This window comes from Hippocampus bargibanti, linkage group LG09 (assembly GCF_051943395.1).
Source record: "Hippocampus bargibanti isolate YZ-2025 linkage group LG09, ASM5194339v1, whole genome shotgun sequence".
NCBI lineage: Eukaryota > Metazoa > Chordata > Actinopteri > Syngnathiformes > Syngnathidae > Hippocampus > Hippocampus bargibanti.
The window spans coordinates 22,382,756-22,399,373 of NC_142742.1; the positions used below are offsets into that span (position 1 = coordinate 22,382,756).

Consider the following 16,618-nt stretch of genomic DNA (forward strand, 5'->3'; position numbering starts at 1 on the left):
ATCAACATTGCAGGGATAATACTAGTGGGCCTCAATCGGCAGTACATATGCACCTAAAGCTAGCACTCATTTGACGACAATGAGGTTAACATCTTAGCGAAAGAACAGATGGTTTGAAAGGGGAGTAAAAGAAGCGATTTTCATAAAACGAAATCCTTCATTAAACCGGTTTGGTGGGGTGAGGTTCAATTTGGATCGTTCATACAATAGCCTGCTTAGGCAACATAGGATTAGTAATACTGATGAGGTGATACCGGTCGAAGTGGGGCAATCAGGCCAGTCGTTAGTCAGAACGACAGGAACTATCAGTGGAGCAGCTGCAGGGAGTAGTCCTCTGCTCCCCCTACCTGAGAGCAGGGACCTATCATAGCAGAGTCCGGCACCGCCATGTCTGGACAGTAGGGATATATATATATAGGGCCTAAACTTCCAGTAAGACTTTAGTTTGCTGACGAAGTTTCTTGGATAAGAAGCGAAACGTCCGACACCTTCAAAGAAGTACAGATGACGGCTGAAGAAACCTTTTCAACCATTGGGATTTTGAAACGTCAATAAATAGGCGGGGAAAAGAAAGTGACTCTTTGCACATGCGCATGTTTAGTTTCCGTATTTCTATATGCGTGGCCTTGTGTGATTTGTGCAATTCGTCATATTTATCTTATTTATGTATGTATTTGTTTACACGTTCAACAAATTGGAGTTATCAGTTTCCGGTGTCATGCTGAGATGGAGGACACTGATTCGCTGTGGCGACTCCCGAAGGCAAAATCCGAAAGGAAAAGAATATTTTCCGGTTTCTGAGGAGTGTTGTCATTCACCTGTTTAAATTAATCAAGATAGTTGTTCATTCTTGGCTTTGACGGTCTGGAATGAAAAGTAAAGTGGTATGTTTTTTGAAGTGGTATGTTGTAATTTATTTCGACAGGACCCAACGTATATAATGATGTGGGCGCTGATACGGCATTCCTGTGTTTGATTGGTCAGACGGCATTTCCTGTTATTGGCATCCAATCGTATCGCCGCTCTCTCAACTAAGGGGTGGGGCGGTCTTTTCTCCTTTCTGTGGCTGTTGAAATGATGACAGAAGGAGGGTTACTCCATACTGAGAACGGAGACGTCCGAGCTGCCGAGTAGAAAAAGCGATCACCAAACGACTGTAGTTCGAACCTAACTCACATAACGCTAGAAGACCCACGACTGCTTCGATGAAGCGTGCTGTTCTCCTCAGAGGAACGTGGGACGGCGTAGGAACAGCGCGAGTGAGTACTCTTCGCCCTCAGATGAAGAGGCTTTTGTTATCAACAGGTGCTGCAAAGACGCAGCAAGTGAGCTAACTAGTTAGCGGCCAATTTTAGCCTGGAAACGGTAACTTCAAGAAAACAAAACGCATATGATGTTTTGGCCTATTCACAAAGTTGAGGAACGCCACCAAGCAGCGTCTGAAGCAAATGGCGTTGATTACCACTGGTTTGTTCGCAAAGACGTAACTTTTGATAATGGGACGACTCGCTCTCACTGCACACTCCCCAAATACACGACGAGAGACACGTTTAATTAAGGTGAAAGTATTTTAAACCACAGTAAACAGATACCCAACAATCCAGGCTTACACGAAATATTCAAGCATTCTTGAAACGCTCATATCGTCAATGACTAATGAAGAACATTTCTTGCTTCACTGATGCATCTAAATCTTGTACGTTCGAATGTCATCTGTCACAAGTGTTGTTACATTGGCTGACATTAATTAGCCAGAACGCAGACTGTGGACTTTGCCGTCAGGAAGTCGTCTGTTTTTAATTAGCATCTTGGGCGCAACAATATGGGTAACCCAATACTCTACTTAACTGTAAATGCTGTGTGTGGTATGATTAGGTAGTTATATATTTAGATGCAGGTGTACACAACGATTTTGATCTTGTTCTAAAAACAGCATCAGAGGTCTTCTGTTTGGTGTTCATTTGATGAATGTTCACACGTACTTACAGTTATGCGACCTGGCATTCAACTTATAGTATAAGTTGGGTGTAGGGTTGTCAAACATACGGCCCTGGGGCCGGAACTGGCCCCCAAGGAGGTTCGATCAGGCCCGCAGGATAATTTGAAAGTGGAAAAATGCATAAAAGACATGGAATTAATATTTTTAATTCACTGCAATTCATGGATTATCCGCTAAGGGGCGTATTTTACCAAGATTCCACAGCATATAGCTATAGTTTACGTTCTAAGACTTGCGCTGAATATTCACAAAGTCTTGTTTTCGAGTTGATGACGAACCCCATGTGACATCACGTTTGGACCGCCCCTGACCGAGAAAGTGACACACAATGCATTTTGGGTACTTTGTTTGGTCTGAAAACTTCTTCGTGTTGATCCGTGTGATGGCGAAATTAGAAGGAAAACACATAAATAACGCCATGGTGAATCGTTGTGTGTTGCACCAAGACAACTATTTCATATTCGCTGACACAAATTCCCAGCTGACAAATCAGCCCATTTCCAACGGAGCTTGGGCGCAATCTTCTGCATTTTCTGGGTGCTACATTGCTATCATTGGCGGCTCGAATTGATATGGGAGGACTCCTTGAATCAATTGCAAACATTTATGCTTTCCTCTTCAGAACTATTTGAATCATATTCATAACTGGATGAGTAACAAGAAAACATCTTCTCCGAATCTGAAGCCATTGTTTTGATTCTCGAGCAAGGCAAGACGTCTTGGCGTGACGTCACGAAGAAGGGGGTGGGACCTTCTGAAACTGGCCATTTCCGGATTCATTTTGAAGTCATTTTTATTGGTGTTTTTCAATTAACTAAAAATATCAGCCTGCATGTTTTGGGTATTTTAGATGCTATAGAACGTTCTGCTGATATCAGTGGGAAACAAAAAAATGGTGCCGGTTGTCCTTTAAATGTAGTGTGTACAAACCTCATAGCACAGTAAGACCCAATTTATTATCTTTGAAGTCCAAGATGGCGCCCAAGTAGGCAGCCTCAGCAAGTGCTCTCACGAGCTTTTTTTGGTTGTTTTTGTCTTGTTTTGTGTTTTCTTTTGTCACTTTGTGTTGTTGTGCATCGTGTGGAACGGATACGGATTGTTTTTCAGCATTTTTGACCATGACATTCATCAAGGAGGAGACTGTGCTGAGCGGTTGCGCCTTTTCGGCAGCATGAATATGCCAGTACTGTTTTTGAATGGGAGGAATGTCGGAGCCATTCGACTGCCATCGCTGGACACCAAAGGGGCCGATGTGCTTTTTTGCGCCTGTAATGGGCAGCATCTTCACAGCCCCGCTTTGTTTAGCGGAAGGGTCAGTGCTGTTGGACAGTCTGCGGCTGGATAGATGCATGGCTTGAGGAACCCGCGATAAGAAGAAAGGAGCATCAGCGCAGAGCGCCGATGCGTATGTGGAACTGTTGCGGCTTGGAATTGAAGCAGATTTATGTGGAACAGGACATGTGAGACAATCTCTTTTTGACAATGGATGCTACAGCTGCGTGTTTGCTTTCAACATTTAGCTTGTAGTCGACGTGCACATTCCACCATGATGTCCCTGATCCACTGGTGGAAAGACGCTTTGATCCTCTCCTCTTTCATCTAGAACTGCTTCATGTCATCACAAAGAGGGTAGAGCAAGTCCTGAAGAATGAATGTCTCTCTGTGTTTTTGATTTGTCATATTGTCTCTGTGCTGTCATATTATTTGTTATTTAGTTTGTTTTTTCTTCTTTTGACTTCAAGACGGCGCCGCGAGAGTGGCTGCCTTTCCAGCAGCTCATGAATTTTGTTTTTCTACTTTAATTCCTTTCATCACTTTGCTGCTGTGAAATGTAAATTTCTCCACTGTGAGAATAATAAAGGCAAATCCAATCCAATCCAATTAACTGTCTTTCAAATGTGAAAAATATCCCTGATCAGTTAATAAATTTCTCTCAAGGAATATGGCGTTTACATACTATTTCGCAGATACTTGGAGGAGGAAATGGAAATAGATTAAAATAACATATGCACTGTGATTCATCAAGATTGCGTTTGTTTTTAATAGGTTTTCATTGAAGGGGCAAAGTTAAAGAAATGTGCACCACAATGACAATCGACTACTGCAGCAAAATCTAGCCATGCACATTTACCGTAAATTAAGCAAGGTAGCATTTGTAGTAGTATATTATATGCCCTGTTGTCCGCTAACTTTTTGTCATGGATTTCAGACACTGTTTTTACTATAATTTGGGCAGGTTCGGTGGGCCGGACTAAAAAGCCTAATGTGTGTATGTGGCCCGCGGGCCGTAGTTTGCCCATGCCTGGCCTAGGCCGTATGTGGCCCGCGATGCGAAATGAGTTTGACACCCCTGACTTCTACAGTATTGTGCGAGTCTCGGATCATGGCCCCATATTTTGTCTGTGTGTCTCTGTGTGTCTATCTCTCGGTCTCTCTCTATCTCTCTGTCTCTCTCTCTCTTTCTCTCTATCTCTCCCTCCCACTCTGTCCACTCTTAAATGAAATTTAAAGGTTTAAGAACTAGAATCACAATCATCTTTATTGGAAAAGTATATAGAATGCAATGATTTTTTTTCTTCTGTAGTACAGGCTGGACCAGTATCATCATAACCAGGACATGACAAATACAGCAACTACAGAAGGACATTCATTAAACAGTGTACCACGTTGTGCAGTGGTACCACCTAATGCCAGCTGTGAGACAATATGCAGTTTCAAGCAGAGAGAAAGTGATCAGTGGGAGAATGCAATATTATTGCAGTTGTATACTTGGTGCAGAAAATCATTGGACCATTTAGGGCTGCACAATTGATAAAAAAAATCCATTATTTTGGTCATGGCCTGCCTGTGCATCATATGAATAACATGCAACAAGTTTCAAATGGATTCCCGGTGACTGTAAAGTGTCCTTGAGAGTTTTGCTTAGAATATCTTGTTTTCTATCCTTTCACTCCCACCCCAATCCCATCCCTCTTCAATTGCTGCTGTGGACTGCAAATTTCCCCATTGCGGGACGAATAAAGGTATTCTGATTCTGATTCTGAAAAGCTCAGTTGATAAGGCATCAGTTTGGCATATGGGAGACGATGGTTCGAATCCCACTTGTGGTGGAGAAAATGAGCACAAAAACATCATCCAGTGTGGGTCCTTGGGCAAGACCCTTCACGCTAATGCCTACCTCATAAAAAATGATGAGAGACAATAAATGTAATGACATGCCGGCTCAGACGTCGCCCGGCCAAACAAGGTCTGCGTCAGGTGCTGGGGAACCAGAGCACCCTGATGAAAAATGGGCTACTGGAACAAAGCGGAGATGGACGAGATGTGATAAAATGGCTCTGTTGGAATGCTACTACTCAAGCAACCCTAGTCAGAGGGGTTACATGCGGAGAATGGGGGCTGAATGGTTACTTCGAAACCCACAGTCACGGTTGACCACGAAACAACTAGTAGCTCAGTGTTCCAATATCCACAAACGGCAATTGCTATCACAACTTGAGATCAGAATCAGAATCATCTTTATTGCCAAGTATGTAGAACACACAGGGAATTTGTTTCCGGTAGAACACGCTGCACTAGTATCGTCGTCAAAAAAAACTGCTAAGTGGCACTATACACTTCCATTTTGGCTACTGTTGAAAGAGTTCAAAGAGTTAATGGCTTGGGGGAAGAAGCTGTTTAAATGTCTGCTGGATTTGGTGCGCATGGATCGGTAGCGCCTGCCTGTGGGGAGTAGCTGGAAAAGGTGATGGGCAGGGTGCGGAGGGTCCAGTAGGATTTTCCGCGCCCTAGTTTGGATTCTTGCAGTGTGCAAGTCCTCGAGAGTGGGTAGGGCGGTGCCAATGATTTTTTCCGCCGTCCTAACTGTCCGTTAAAGTCGGATTTTGTCCATTTTTGTGGCGGACCCGAACCAAACGGTGATGGAAGAACACAGGATGGATTCGATGACAGCCGTGTAGAAATGTTGCAGCACCTCCTGTGGCAGGCCATGCTTCTTTAGCAGCCTCAGGAAGTACATTCTCTGTTGGGCTTTTTTCAGGATAGAGTTGGTGTTGACCTCCCACTTCATGTCCTGGGACACTGTGATTCCCAGGAACTTGAATGTCTCAACGGTTGACACAAGGCAGTTGGATAGTGTGAGGGGTAGCTGTGGTGATGGATGTTTCCTGAAGTCCACGATCATCTCAACTGTCTTGAGCGTGTTCAGCTCCAGGTTGTGACGGCTGCACCAGCGCTCCAGCTGCTCCACTTGTTATCGGTACGCAGACTCGTCGCCGTCTTTGATGAGACCGATGACCGTGGTGTCGTCTGCGAACTTTATGAATTTGACAGCTGGGTGCGTTGAGGTGCAGTCGTTCGTGTAGAGAGAGAAGAGTAATGGAGACAGGACGCTCCAGTGCTCGTGGTTCGTGTTGTGGATGATATTTGCCAGTCTGACCTGTTGTGTCCGTCCTGTCAGGAAGCTGAGGGTCCACTGGCAGATCGTGGGGGACACACCAAGCTGGAGAAGTTTGGGGATGAGGAGTTCTGGGATGATGGTATTGAACGCAGAGCTGTAGTCCACAAACAGGATCCTTGCGTAGGTTCCTGAGTTGTCAAGGTGGTCGAGGATGTGGTGCAGTCCGATGTTGACTGCATCCTCCACAGACCTGTTTGCCTGGTAGGCAAACTGAAGAGGATCTAGCAGAGGTCCGGTGATGTTCTTTAGGTGGTTCAGCACGAGGCGTTGAAAGGACTTCATGACCACAGACGTCAGAGCGACAGGTCTATAGTCGTTCAATCCCGAGGGCGCTGGTTTCTTTGGAACTGGGACGATAGTAAACTGTTTGAAGCAGGATGTGACTTCACACTGCTCCCGGGATCTGTTGAAGATTTGTGTGAAGACCGGAGCCAGCTGGTCAGCGCAGACTTTCAGGCAGGAGGGGGACACTCTGTCAGGTCCCGCAGCTTTCTTGATCTTCTGCTGCTTGAAGAGCCGTCTAACGTCCAGTTCGTGGATCTGTAGGGCAGAGGGCGGAGATACTGTAGTTTCTGGTAATGGTGGGCAGACCGGGGAAATGGGGTGTCCTTTTCAAATCGGCAAAAGTATGTATTTAACGCATCAGCCATACCATTGTTGTACACTGCTTGGGGGGAAGGTAAACGATAATTTGTTATTGCTTTCAGGCAATTCCACACCGATGCAGAGTCGTTAGCGGAGAACTGTTTGTTAAGCCTCTCCGCATAACGTTTCTTTGCAATGTTAATTTCCTTCATCAGCCTGTTTCGGGCGAGTTTGTAAACTTCTCGATCGCCGCTTTTAAATGCGGATTCTTTCTCTTTCCTAAGCTGCCTGAGTTTGGGAGTGAACCATGGCTTGTTGTTGTTGAATGAGCGGAAGGACTTTGTTCGTACACACATGTCCTCACAGAAACTGATGTATGATGTTACAGTGTCTGTGTATTCATCCAATGTGCCCGTTGAAGTTTCAAAGACGCTCCAATCAGTGCAGTCTAAGCATTCTTGTAGCGATAACTTTGCTTCATCTGTCCATGTTTTAACTGTCTTGACTACCGGTTTTACACATTTGAGTTTCTGTTTGTATGTGGGAATTAAGTGGATTAAATAGTGGTCAGAAAGACCCAATGCTGCATGCGCAACAGACCGGTATGCGCCTTTGAGTGCTGTGTAACAATGATCTAGAATGTTTTCTCCTCTGGTGAAACAGTCAATATGCTGCTTATATTTGGGAAGTTCACAGTTTAAACGTGTTTGATTAAAATCGCCCGAAATGATCAGGGGTGATTCTGGATATTTTAGTTCGAGATGGTTTACATGGTCCGCTAGTGTTTGTATACACGCGTTAGCATTAGCTTGTGGCGCGATGTACACGGCAACGAGAATAAAGGAAGCGAACTCACGTGGCGAGTAGAATGGCTTGCAGTTCAGAGACAGCGATTCCAAACCAGGGCTGCAGTGTGTGTCGAGCATCGTGACATCGGTGCACCATTCTTCGTTGATGTAGAAGCATAGTCCACCGCCTTTGGATTTCCCCGATTGCTCCGTGTCACGGTCGGCCCGACAGAGACGGAATCCGGGTAGGTGTAGCGCGGAATCCGGGTGGCGGTCACTGAGCCAGGTAGTGAGCGTAGATTAGCGAGGTGGATCGATGGGAGCGGCGTTCGAAATCCACGCTGCCGTAGCTTGACGAGCACGCCGGCTCGCTTCCCCCTCCTACGCCGGCGTCTCAAAGCTCCGTACAGAGCTGCTACGCCGCTCGCGAGCAGCCCCGAAAAACTTTGTAGATTTTGGTGTGTCGGTGAAAATAGATTGATGAGGTACAACACAAATTCCGAAGGGAAAGGCCCCAGGCTGCCACATCCGAGGAAGAGGTTCAACCAGAGATTGGGAGGCAAGCCCCAATGAATGATGAGATTGGGAAACCAGCCCCAATGAATGCAATGCTGAGCGAGGCAGCAACTGACCTGAGAGATAAGATCATGGCAAGAATGAAAACTGGGCAACGAAGACACCGATTAAAACTGCTATGTGAAGTACCACCTGAAAGTCTCATGGAAACTGTGAATGCAGCACTGAGAACAATCCCGACCGGAACGATCACGGAAACCAATGAGCTGATATACACCTCAGCATCAGTGATCCTAGAGATGCTTGGCTACAAGAGCAACCATGAGAGCCACGAGATTCATTACCCACCATGGAAAAGACGGTTGGAGGCCAAGATCAAGGCGGCTCGGAAATATGTGAGTCAATTGATGGAGATCCAGAGAGGTGTGAATAAAAGGCCAATACCTAAGAGGTACATGCAGATAACCATACCTGAAGCACTCGAAACTGCCAAATAAAGGCTCCAGGCCTTGTCCAGTCGCCTAAAGAGGTAAACAAAAGACAATGAGGCCAGAAGAATAAACATGCTGTTCGCAACACAACCTGCAAAAGTGTACGCTCAGTGGCAGGGTTCTAACAACGGAGCAGACCCTCCAAGGCTGGAAACTGAAAGATACTGGAAAGGCATATGGGAGAAGGAAGTCGCACATAACAGCAGTGCACAATGGCTGGTGACTCTGAAAGAGGAGCACAGCAACCTCCCTGAACAGAACCCAGTTACCATCACAGCGGCAGATATACAAGGAAAAGTCTCAGGTATGAAAAACTGGACGGCACCAGGCCACACCTACTGGCTAAAGAAACTCACAGCTCTCCACGAGCGCCTAGCAGCACAAATGAACCAGTTGCTGATGGATGGGACCCACCCAGGATGGCTAACCGAAGGGCGAACAATCCTGATAATGAAGGATTCCTCAAAGGGTGCAGTTCCTTCCAACTATCGACCAATAACCTGTCTCTCCACAACATGGAAGCTCATGTCAGGCATCATTGCGGCTAAGATAAGTGGACACATGGATCAATACACGAGCAAAGCAAAGAAAGGCATTAGTAGAGATACTAGAGGTGCCAAACATCAGCTGCTAGTTGACAGAACAGTCACTCAAGACTGCAGGTCCCGACATACCAACCTGTGCACAGCCTAGACTGATTACAAGAAAGCATATGACTCGATGCCACACACATGGATCACTGAATGCTTGGAGTTGTATAAGGTCAACAGGACCCTGAGAGCCTTCGTTGCAAACTCGATGAGGATGTGGAAATGGCAATGGCAAGCCACTAACGCATGTGTCCATCAAATGTAGCATATACCAAGGTGATGCACTCTCCCCACTGCTGTTCTGCATAGGACTGAACCCCCTCAGCCAGATAATCGCCAAGACAGGCTATGGATACCGCCTCAGAAATGGAGCTACGATCAGTCACCTCCTCTACATGGATGACATAAAGCTGTATGCTAAGAGCGAAAGGGACATAGACTCCCTGATCCACACAACCAGGATCTACAGCAGTGATATCGGAATGTCATTCGGGCTGGAGAAATGTAGTCGGATGGTGACTAAGAGGGGCAAGGTAGTCCACACTGAAGGGGTCTCACTCCCTGAAGGAACAATAGCAGACATTGAAAACAGCTACAAGTACCTTGGTATACCACAGGCCAATGGCAACCTCGAACTAGCAACAAGGAAAGCGGCTATGACCAAATACCTCCAGCGGGTGAGGCAAGTCCTCAGTAGCCAGCTCAATGGCAAGAACAAGACCCGGGCAATAAACAGCTATGCCCTGCCAGTGATCAGATACCCTGCAGGAATAATAAAGTGGCCAAAGGAAGAGATTCAGACCACGGATGTTAAGACCCGAAAACTCCTCACCATGCACGGAGGGTTCCATCCCAAGTCCAGCACCCTGAGACTGTACACAAGCCGTAAGGAAGGAGGCCGGGGACTAGTGAGTTTGAGAGCCACTGTCCAGGATGAAACATCCAAGCTCCATGAATACATCAAAGAGAAGGCTCCAACGGATGATGTACTCAGAGAATGTCTCAGTCAATTGGGAACAGAGGATGAGGTGCTGGAAGAGGGACAATCATGGGAGGAAAAGCCCCTACACGGGATGTACCACCGAACCATAGCAGAAGTGGCTGATCTCAAGAAGTCCTATCAGTGGCTAGAGAGGGCTGGCCTAAAGGACAGCACAGAGGCACTCATCCTGGCTGCCCAAGAGCAGGCCCTGAACACCAGAGCCATAGAGGCAGGGATATACCACACCAGACAAGACCCAAGGTGTAGGTTGTGCAAAGAGGCACCTGAGACAATCCAACACATAACTGCAGGGTTTAAGATGGTAGGTAGAGGACCCGAGCTGAAATGGGGGACAGACACCACCCATGGTGGGTGATATGAGGATTTTATATACAGTAAAGTCTCGTTATATCGATATTCAAGGGAGTCCGAAAAAATATCGATATAACCGGGACTATCGATATATCCGATATCGATATAACGAGACTTTACTGTATATATATATATATATATATATATATATATATAAAACAAAAATGTTTGACTACATAGTAAGTGTTTTTTTTTTTTTTGGGGGGGGGGGGTTCTTATTAAATATTGCAATATTATTGATCACAATTATACCATGGTAATTTTGAAGTCAAGTCACATTGGCGTGACTGGTCAAAAAAATGTATTTACGAACTCTCGAGTTTTAGGTGGCGAATGCGACTATTCAGAGGCAGTTTGGTGCCATGATAAGCAATTGGAAATGTGGGCAACAGCAGAGAATTGCGCATGATAAACAATCAGTTATGTAGTTGTGCCTAAGAATTTGCAACTGCTTCAAAGAAATGAGAAAGTCTTTTTATTTCTTTTTACATGTACACAAGTGACACAAAAATGTGATGACGATGTGACTGAGAAATACTGTAAACATACAGCTTATCTTTCAAAAAGGTCAGGCTGTGTGTGGGCAGTTTTCTGTATACGATAGTGTACTTCCACTTGTGCATTTTCTCACAATCACCAGCTGAACCACCGGTGCCTCTTCAACTATGAATGAATTCAAATAATGGCTTCCCAAAAGATTACATATTGTATCTCTTAAGATACAATCCAACTTGAGTCATTTCGAGATAGACCTTTTGCTCAGTAACTTTAACCAGAATCTGGCCTCTTTATTTATTTTTACGTTGTCTTTGATCATGACGATACTATTGACTCACACGAGTGAGCAGGACAGTTGCACCTTGTCTTCAATATTAATACATACTTGCATCCTTGAGTTTTGAAAGGTGCTTATAAATGAAATGTATTATTATTACTGAAAAGAAAGACCGTTCAGTCAATCAAGTCAGAAATTTTTGGAGGTGCTCTGAGTTGAATACTCTTCTTGAACACTATTCTTTTTGTCACATAAAAATTGTGCATTTAGGGTACTTTCACAACTTCAGGAACTTGTAAATACTCCTTTCCATTTGCACATGGATCTCTTTTGTTCGATTATTACGTTGTCAATATTGCGAGCACCCTCAATTGAAATCACACATTCAATTTTCAATCATCGTCCTTCTCGAGGTAATAATATATTTGCTTGGCATTTCTGTAATATTTGAAACTAGAATTGTCTTTCATTTTGTGAATACTGTTGTGACGAGGCCAAGGCTGATAATGTATTTAGAGTTCCTGATGAAACTAGCACACAAGCACGTGGGCTACCCGCCAGCACAATACACACAACCTCTGTTCTCTGAAATTATATTCACTCGCATTCCCACTCCCTCCATGCTCTGACAGACTTAAAATTAGGCCACAAACAAATGACAATGCCCCACCAAACCAGTGTTGGACCAACAATCTTCTCTTCTGTTGTCTGTTTATTTTGATTCTGGTTTTATTCACCAAATACACACACAGGGTTACAAATCCGCACTTGGTTACTTTGGAGTTGGAAGCACAAATAGAGGCAAACCTTATTCGGGTTTGACGCACACACAGTTGCACATAGACACACACACACACACACCCTGAAATGGTATCAAAGGAAATGTGCTTATGCCAGTCTGTTCCTCTATATCTTTCTCTTTGCTTGGTACAGGGTTGTACAACTCTTTTCGGGAGTGTGTGTGTGTCTATGTGCAACTGTGTGTGCGTCAAACCCGGATAAGGTTTGCCTCTATTTGTGCTTCCAACTCCAAAGTAACCAAGTGCGGATTTTTAACCCTGTGTGTGTATTTGGTGAATAAAACCAGAATCAAAATAAACAGATTCACAGAACAATTTCACATGAAATAATTCATATTTTGTCAATCTTATAAACATATTGAAAAGCCGAATGGGCCAAGACGTGAATATTTGTATTACAACTGTATTGTTCTACGTTGCTCTTTTGTATCAAGAACAAATATGACACTGAAAAAAAAATCTGCTGAGTCATTTCAAAATTCAAAGAACAGTGGACTAAGCACAGAGGTCTCAAATCTCCATGAGCACCTCTTCCAGGTTGACCTCAAGGGGTTATAAGGCCAGCCAGCATAATTTCGCACTCAAGTCTTCTAATTGCCAAGTTCTGATCTCCTTGCCTGACAAAATATTGATCTAAAATTTGTTGTCATGCTGCAATATGAAGGAGTGTCTCTGGATCAATGTCTTTCGATGACAAATGTGAGGCAAGCCCATATGTCAACAATGTTTTTTACCTGGGAACTCTCCCTTGCATGCTGTTTTTGGCCAGTGTCTTTCAGTCATAAACACTGACCCAAACTGAGGCTAACAAGTCCTGGCGTTCTTTGGATGTCGTACAGGGTTCTTTTACAAACTCAATGAGGAGTTGTCCTCACACTCATGGGGTTATTTTAGCTCAGTGATTCCTAACCTAGGTTCGATCAAACCCTAGGGGTTTGGTCAGTCGGTCTCAGGGGTTCGGTGGATCCTCCGCCACAGAGGTCCATCCCTCAGTCTAGACTGCAGTTAGTAGGCACAGACATTGGAAGAAGGGTTCGGTGAATGAGCATATGAAACTCGTGGGGTTCGGTGCCTCCAACAAGATGAAGAACCACTCGTTTAGCTGGTTGTCCACACTTGAGACTGTTTGCCACTGCTCCCAATTTGATCTACTTATGGATACTAACTCTGACGCTGATTTCAAGTCCCAGAAACCTGGAAATGGCAATGTAACTTTTTTTACCAGACTGATCGATTTCTTTTGACAATTTTTTTTTCGGGAAACTTCTTTGGACAGTGCGATTCTTAGTTTGTCTCTTGAGATCTTGTAGCCTTATTCACTTTGCCTGACACATCCTCTTGTGTGGTTTCTCAACAAAGGTGGTGCGTGATTTTAACCCGTGAAATTGAACTCAGCTTTCTCAAAACCATCGTTAGTCACAGGCACTGCGTGGTTTAACAAGGGGGACAATTACTTTTTCCCCATAGGGACAGGTAGTTTTTGAATTTTTGTACCTTTATAAATTAAATTGGCTTGTAGAAACTGCCTTTTGTATTTCCTTGGATGTTATATGTGCAATGTTAAAATTAATGTAATGACTTGAAACCTTTGCATGTGATAAATATCCAAACATCACTGAAATCAGAATGGAGGCAAATACTATTTCACAACACTGTATGTGGTCTTGTATACACACATTTCCCTCCCCCAACCATGGAATTTTGTTCCCAGGACTGCCTGGCATTCCTCACTCCTGCACCAAGGGATCTGACTATTATTCGTGTGTGTGTGTGTGTGTGTGTGTGTGTGTGTGTGTGTGTGTGTGTGTGTGTGTGTGTGTGTGTGTGTGTGTGTGTGTGTGTGTGTGTGTGCGCGCGCGCGCGTGTGTGTGTGTGTGTGTGTGTGTGTGTGCGCGCGTGTGTGTGTGTGTGTGTGTGTTAGTGTGTGCGTGTGTGCGCAAATACGTAGCCCTACTGGTGAGAGATAACATATCAAACATGCTTTTGAGGTGATTGTGACCAAGATAAGTCATCAATCCTTTCACCTTTTTATTTTTTCTTTTCACCTTATATTGATGTGTGTGTGCGTGCGTGTGCGTGCGTCATTGTGTGTGCGTGTATGTGTGTGAGAGATGCTTGAAAGTTTTGAATGATATTTTTTTGTCATTTCTATCTGCGCAGTTTTTTTTGTTGTGTCCTTTTTGTTAAATTTTTGTTGTTTGTATATATATATATATATATATATATATATATATATATATATATATATATATATATATATATATATATATTACTTTTTTCTGATAACTTGCACTGAATGTAATCAGCCAGACCCCCCAGAGGGTCCAGACAGGAGCTGCATAGAGAGGCCCATGCTCACACTTTCCAGTGAACATTTGTCATGTTGAGGGACTGACTGTCCTGTCAAATCTGACAAGTGAATCACACTTGCTTTTGAGGATCAGCTGATAAAGAATCACTCCATCCTTTTTGACGATCATATTTTATTTTTTTTAACATATCTGCTAATAAAACAGCCTGAAAAATTGTACTATAAAACAACAAACAAATTCAATTGATCAATAGCCCAAAACTACAACTCCGCATTCTCTGCTTCGGCCGGCCAAGAAGCACCCAATGGTGGACTGACTTGTGTGACGCATTGACAGTCGGACGTTGGCACTCGGCCTCTCACTGGCTAGTGGTCGGGTGGTCAGCTGTTCTGTACTGTCTGCTTTAATGCCTATTTTTGTGATAAATGTTTAGTTTCAGCCTACTTATTCTATTCAGCATACTACCAAAACTGTGCTTTGAGTTTGAAGCTCCTGGTGACTGAGATCGGTGATGTCAAACTCATTTTAGCTCAAGTGCCATCTGGAGAAAAATCTAGGAGCAGTCATTTACCTGTATAGGACAGTTCTATTTCCTTTCTATTTATGAGTTATTAGTGTTTTGTCATCCTCTGATAAATGTAGTTTTTATTTTGAGACATCAGAAGTTGCTTGACTTTAGATTATGTTGTTTCATATTGAATGTTTTAAGAGCAATCTTCACTATAAACAAAAAAAAACATTCCAGAAGTTAAACCTTTGAGGTGTTTGCTTTTCTCCGCAGGTATAGGCAACATGGCTGCATTTTTTACGGAGCTACCGTCCTAGAAATCTTTGTAGTGTGACATATACCTGGGTGACCCTGAAATCTCTGGGTATACACACTTGTGACTCCCAAGTGTTTGAGGGATGACAACCTCTCATCTGAATGGGCATGTTGCTGGAGAAGGAGGAGGAAGAGGAGGAGATGAAGATGTGAGGGTAGGACAACAGCACAGGGAAATGGCCGTTGACTGTCCGGGAGAACTCGGGAACCGGACACTGCCAATCCGGCGATCTGCTCAACTCGAGAGAATAAGACAACATCAGGTAATGTTTGTCTGCAGAAAAGACCAGGCCCTGTAGAGAAATTTCTGATTTCGTTATTAAGGAGTACAGTAAATGTAATTTTTGATTTGTCTTTTTTTAAAAAAGACTGTTGATTATAAACCAGATATCCTGTAATCTGGCCTCCTTGACTTTTCTGTTTATGCTAGGAGGACTTGCGCCGTCGTCGAGAGGAGGAAGGTCGGCAGCTGGATCTCAATGCTTCACTCAGGCTGAAGAAGCTCTCTCAGAATCCCCACATTGGCATCGACAACCCCACATTTCTGCAGGACACACACGCGCCGCAGCAACCACTACTGAGCGGTCAGCACACTTTGCTTGGTATGAGCACACAAACTTCAGCTAGTGCACATAATCTAATAAGTAGTAATAGTTTTCCCACTTTTGGAGCAAACATCACTGAACCTGTTTGTGAAACGGGAGAGCTACTGTAGAGGAAATTCAGTTTGGAGTGAAAGGAATCTAAGGAAGAACATGTGGGAGGGAATTCCACGAGGAGGACGAGACAGACATGAGACGCTCCTGGAAGCAACTTAATTAAATCTCTTGGGGACTGTAATGTTTATCCCTGCACTACTCTTTACTATTAAATGGGACCATCAATGTGAAGCCGCCGCAAGATGATATTCTTATCCAGCTCGTGGACAAGAAGATGAAATAACTAATCTGTTGTTTAGATGGTAAAAGCTGAAAATTGTAACTGCAGTGTGTTTTTCCTGCAGAGTTGGAGGAGTTGTTGCTGTCACTGAAGCAGGTCAGAGGCTGTCTGTCCGATCAGCAGAGTCAGAATGACATAGAGCTTGTCCTTTCACTATTTAACAAGGTAATCGATGGGGAATTTTAAG

The 16,618-nt window shown here is 44.1% G+C and overlaps 1 protein-coding gene across 3 annotated transcripts in view; it reads left to right on the forward strand.

Annotated features, from left to right (window-relative positions):
- The first annotated feature begins 1,068 nt into the window (after positions 1-1,068).
- pals1a (protein associated with LIN7 1, MAGUK p55 family member a) overlaps positions 1,069-16,618 on the forward strand; it is a 43,669-nt gene continuing 28,119 nt past the window's right edge. Inside the window, exons 1-4 of one of the 3 annotated variants that reach the window (XM_089003814.1) lie at positions 1,069-1,259; positions 15,451-15,755; positions 15,923-16,094; positions 16,496-16,596. In XM_089003814.1, the coding sequence (XP_088859940.1) occupies positions 15,576-15,755; positions 15,923-16,094; positions 16,496-16,596 (453 nt within the window). In that variant the 5' untranslated portion in view covers positions 1,069-1,259; positions 15,451-15,575. The remainder of the gene's footprint in view (positions 1,260-15,450; positions 15,756-15,922; positions 16,095-16,495; positions 16,597-16,618) is intronic. The other 2 variants (XM_089003813.1, XM_089003812.1) reach the window with 2 other exon arrangements.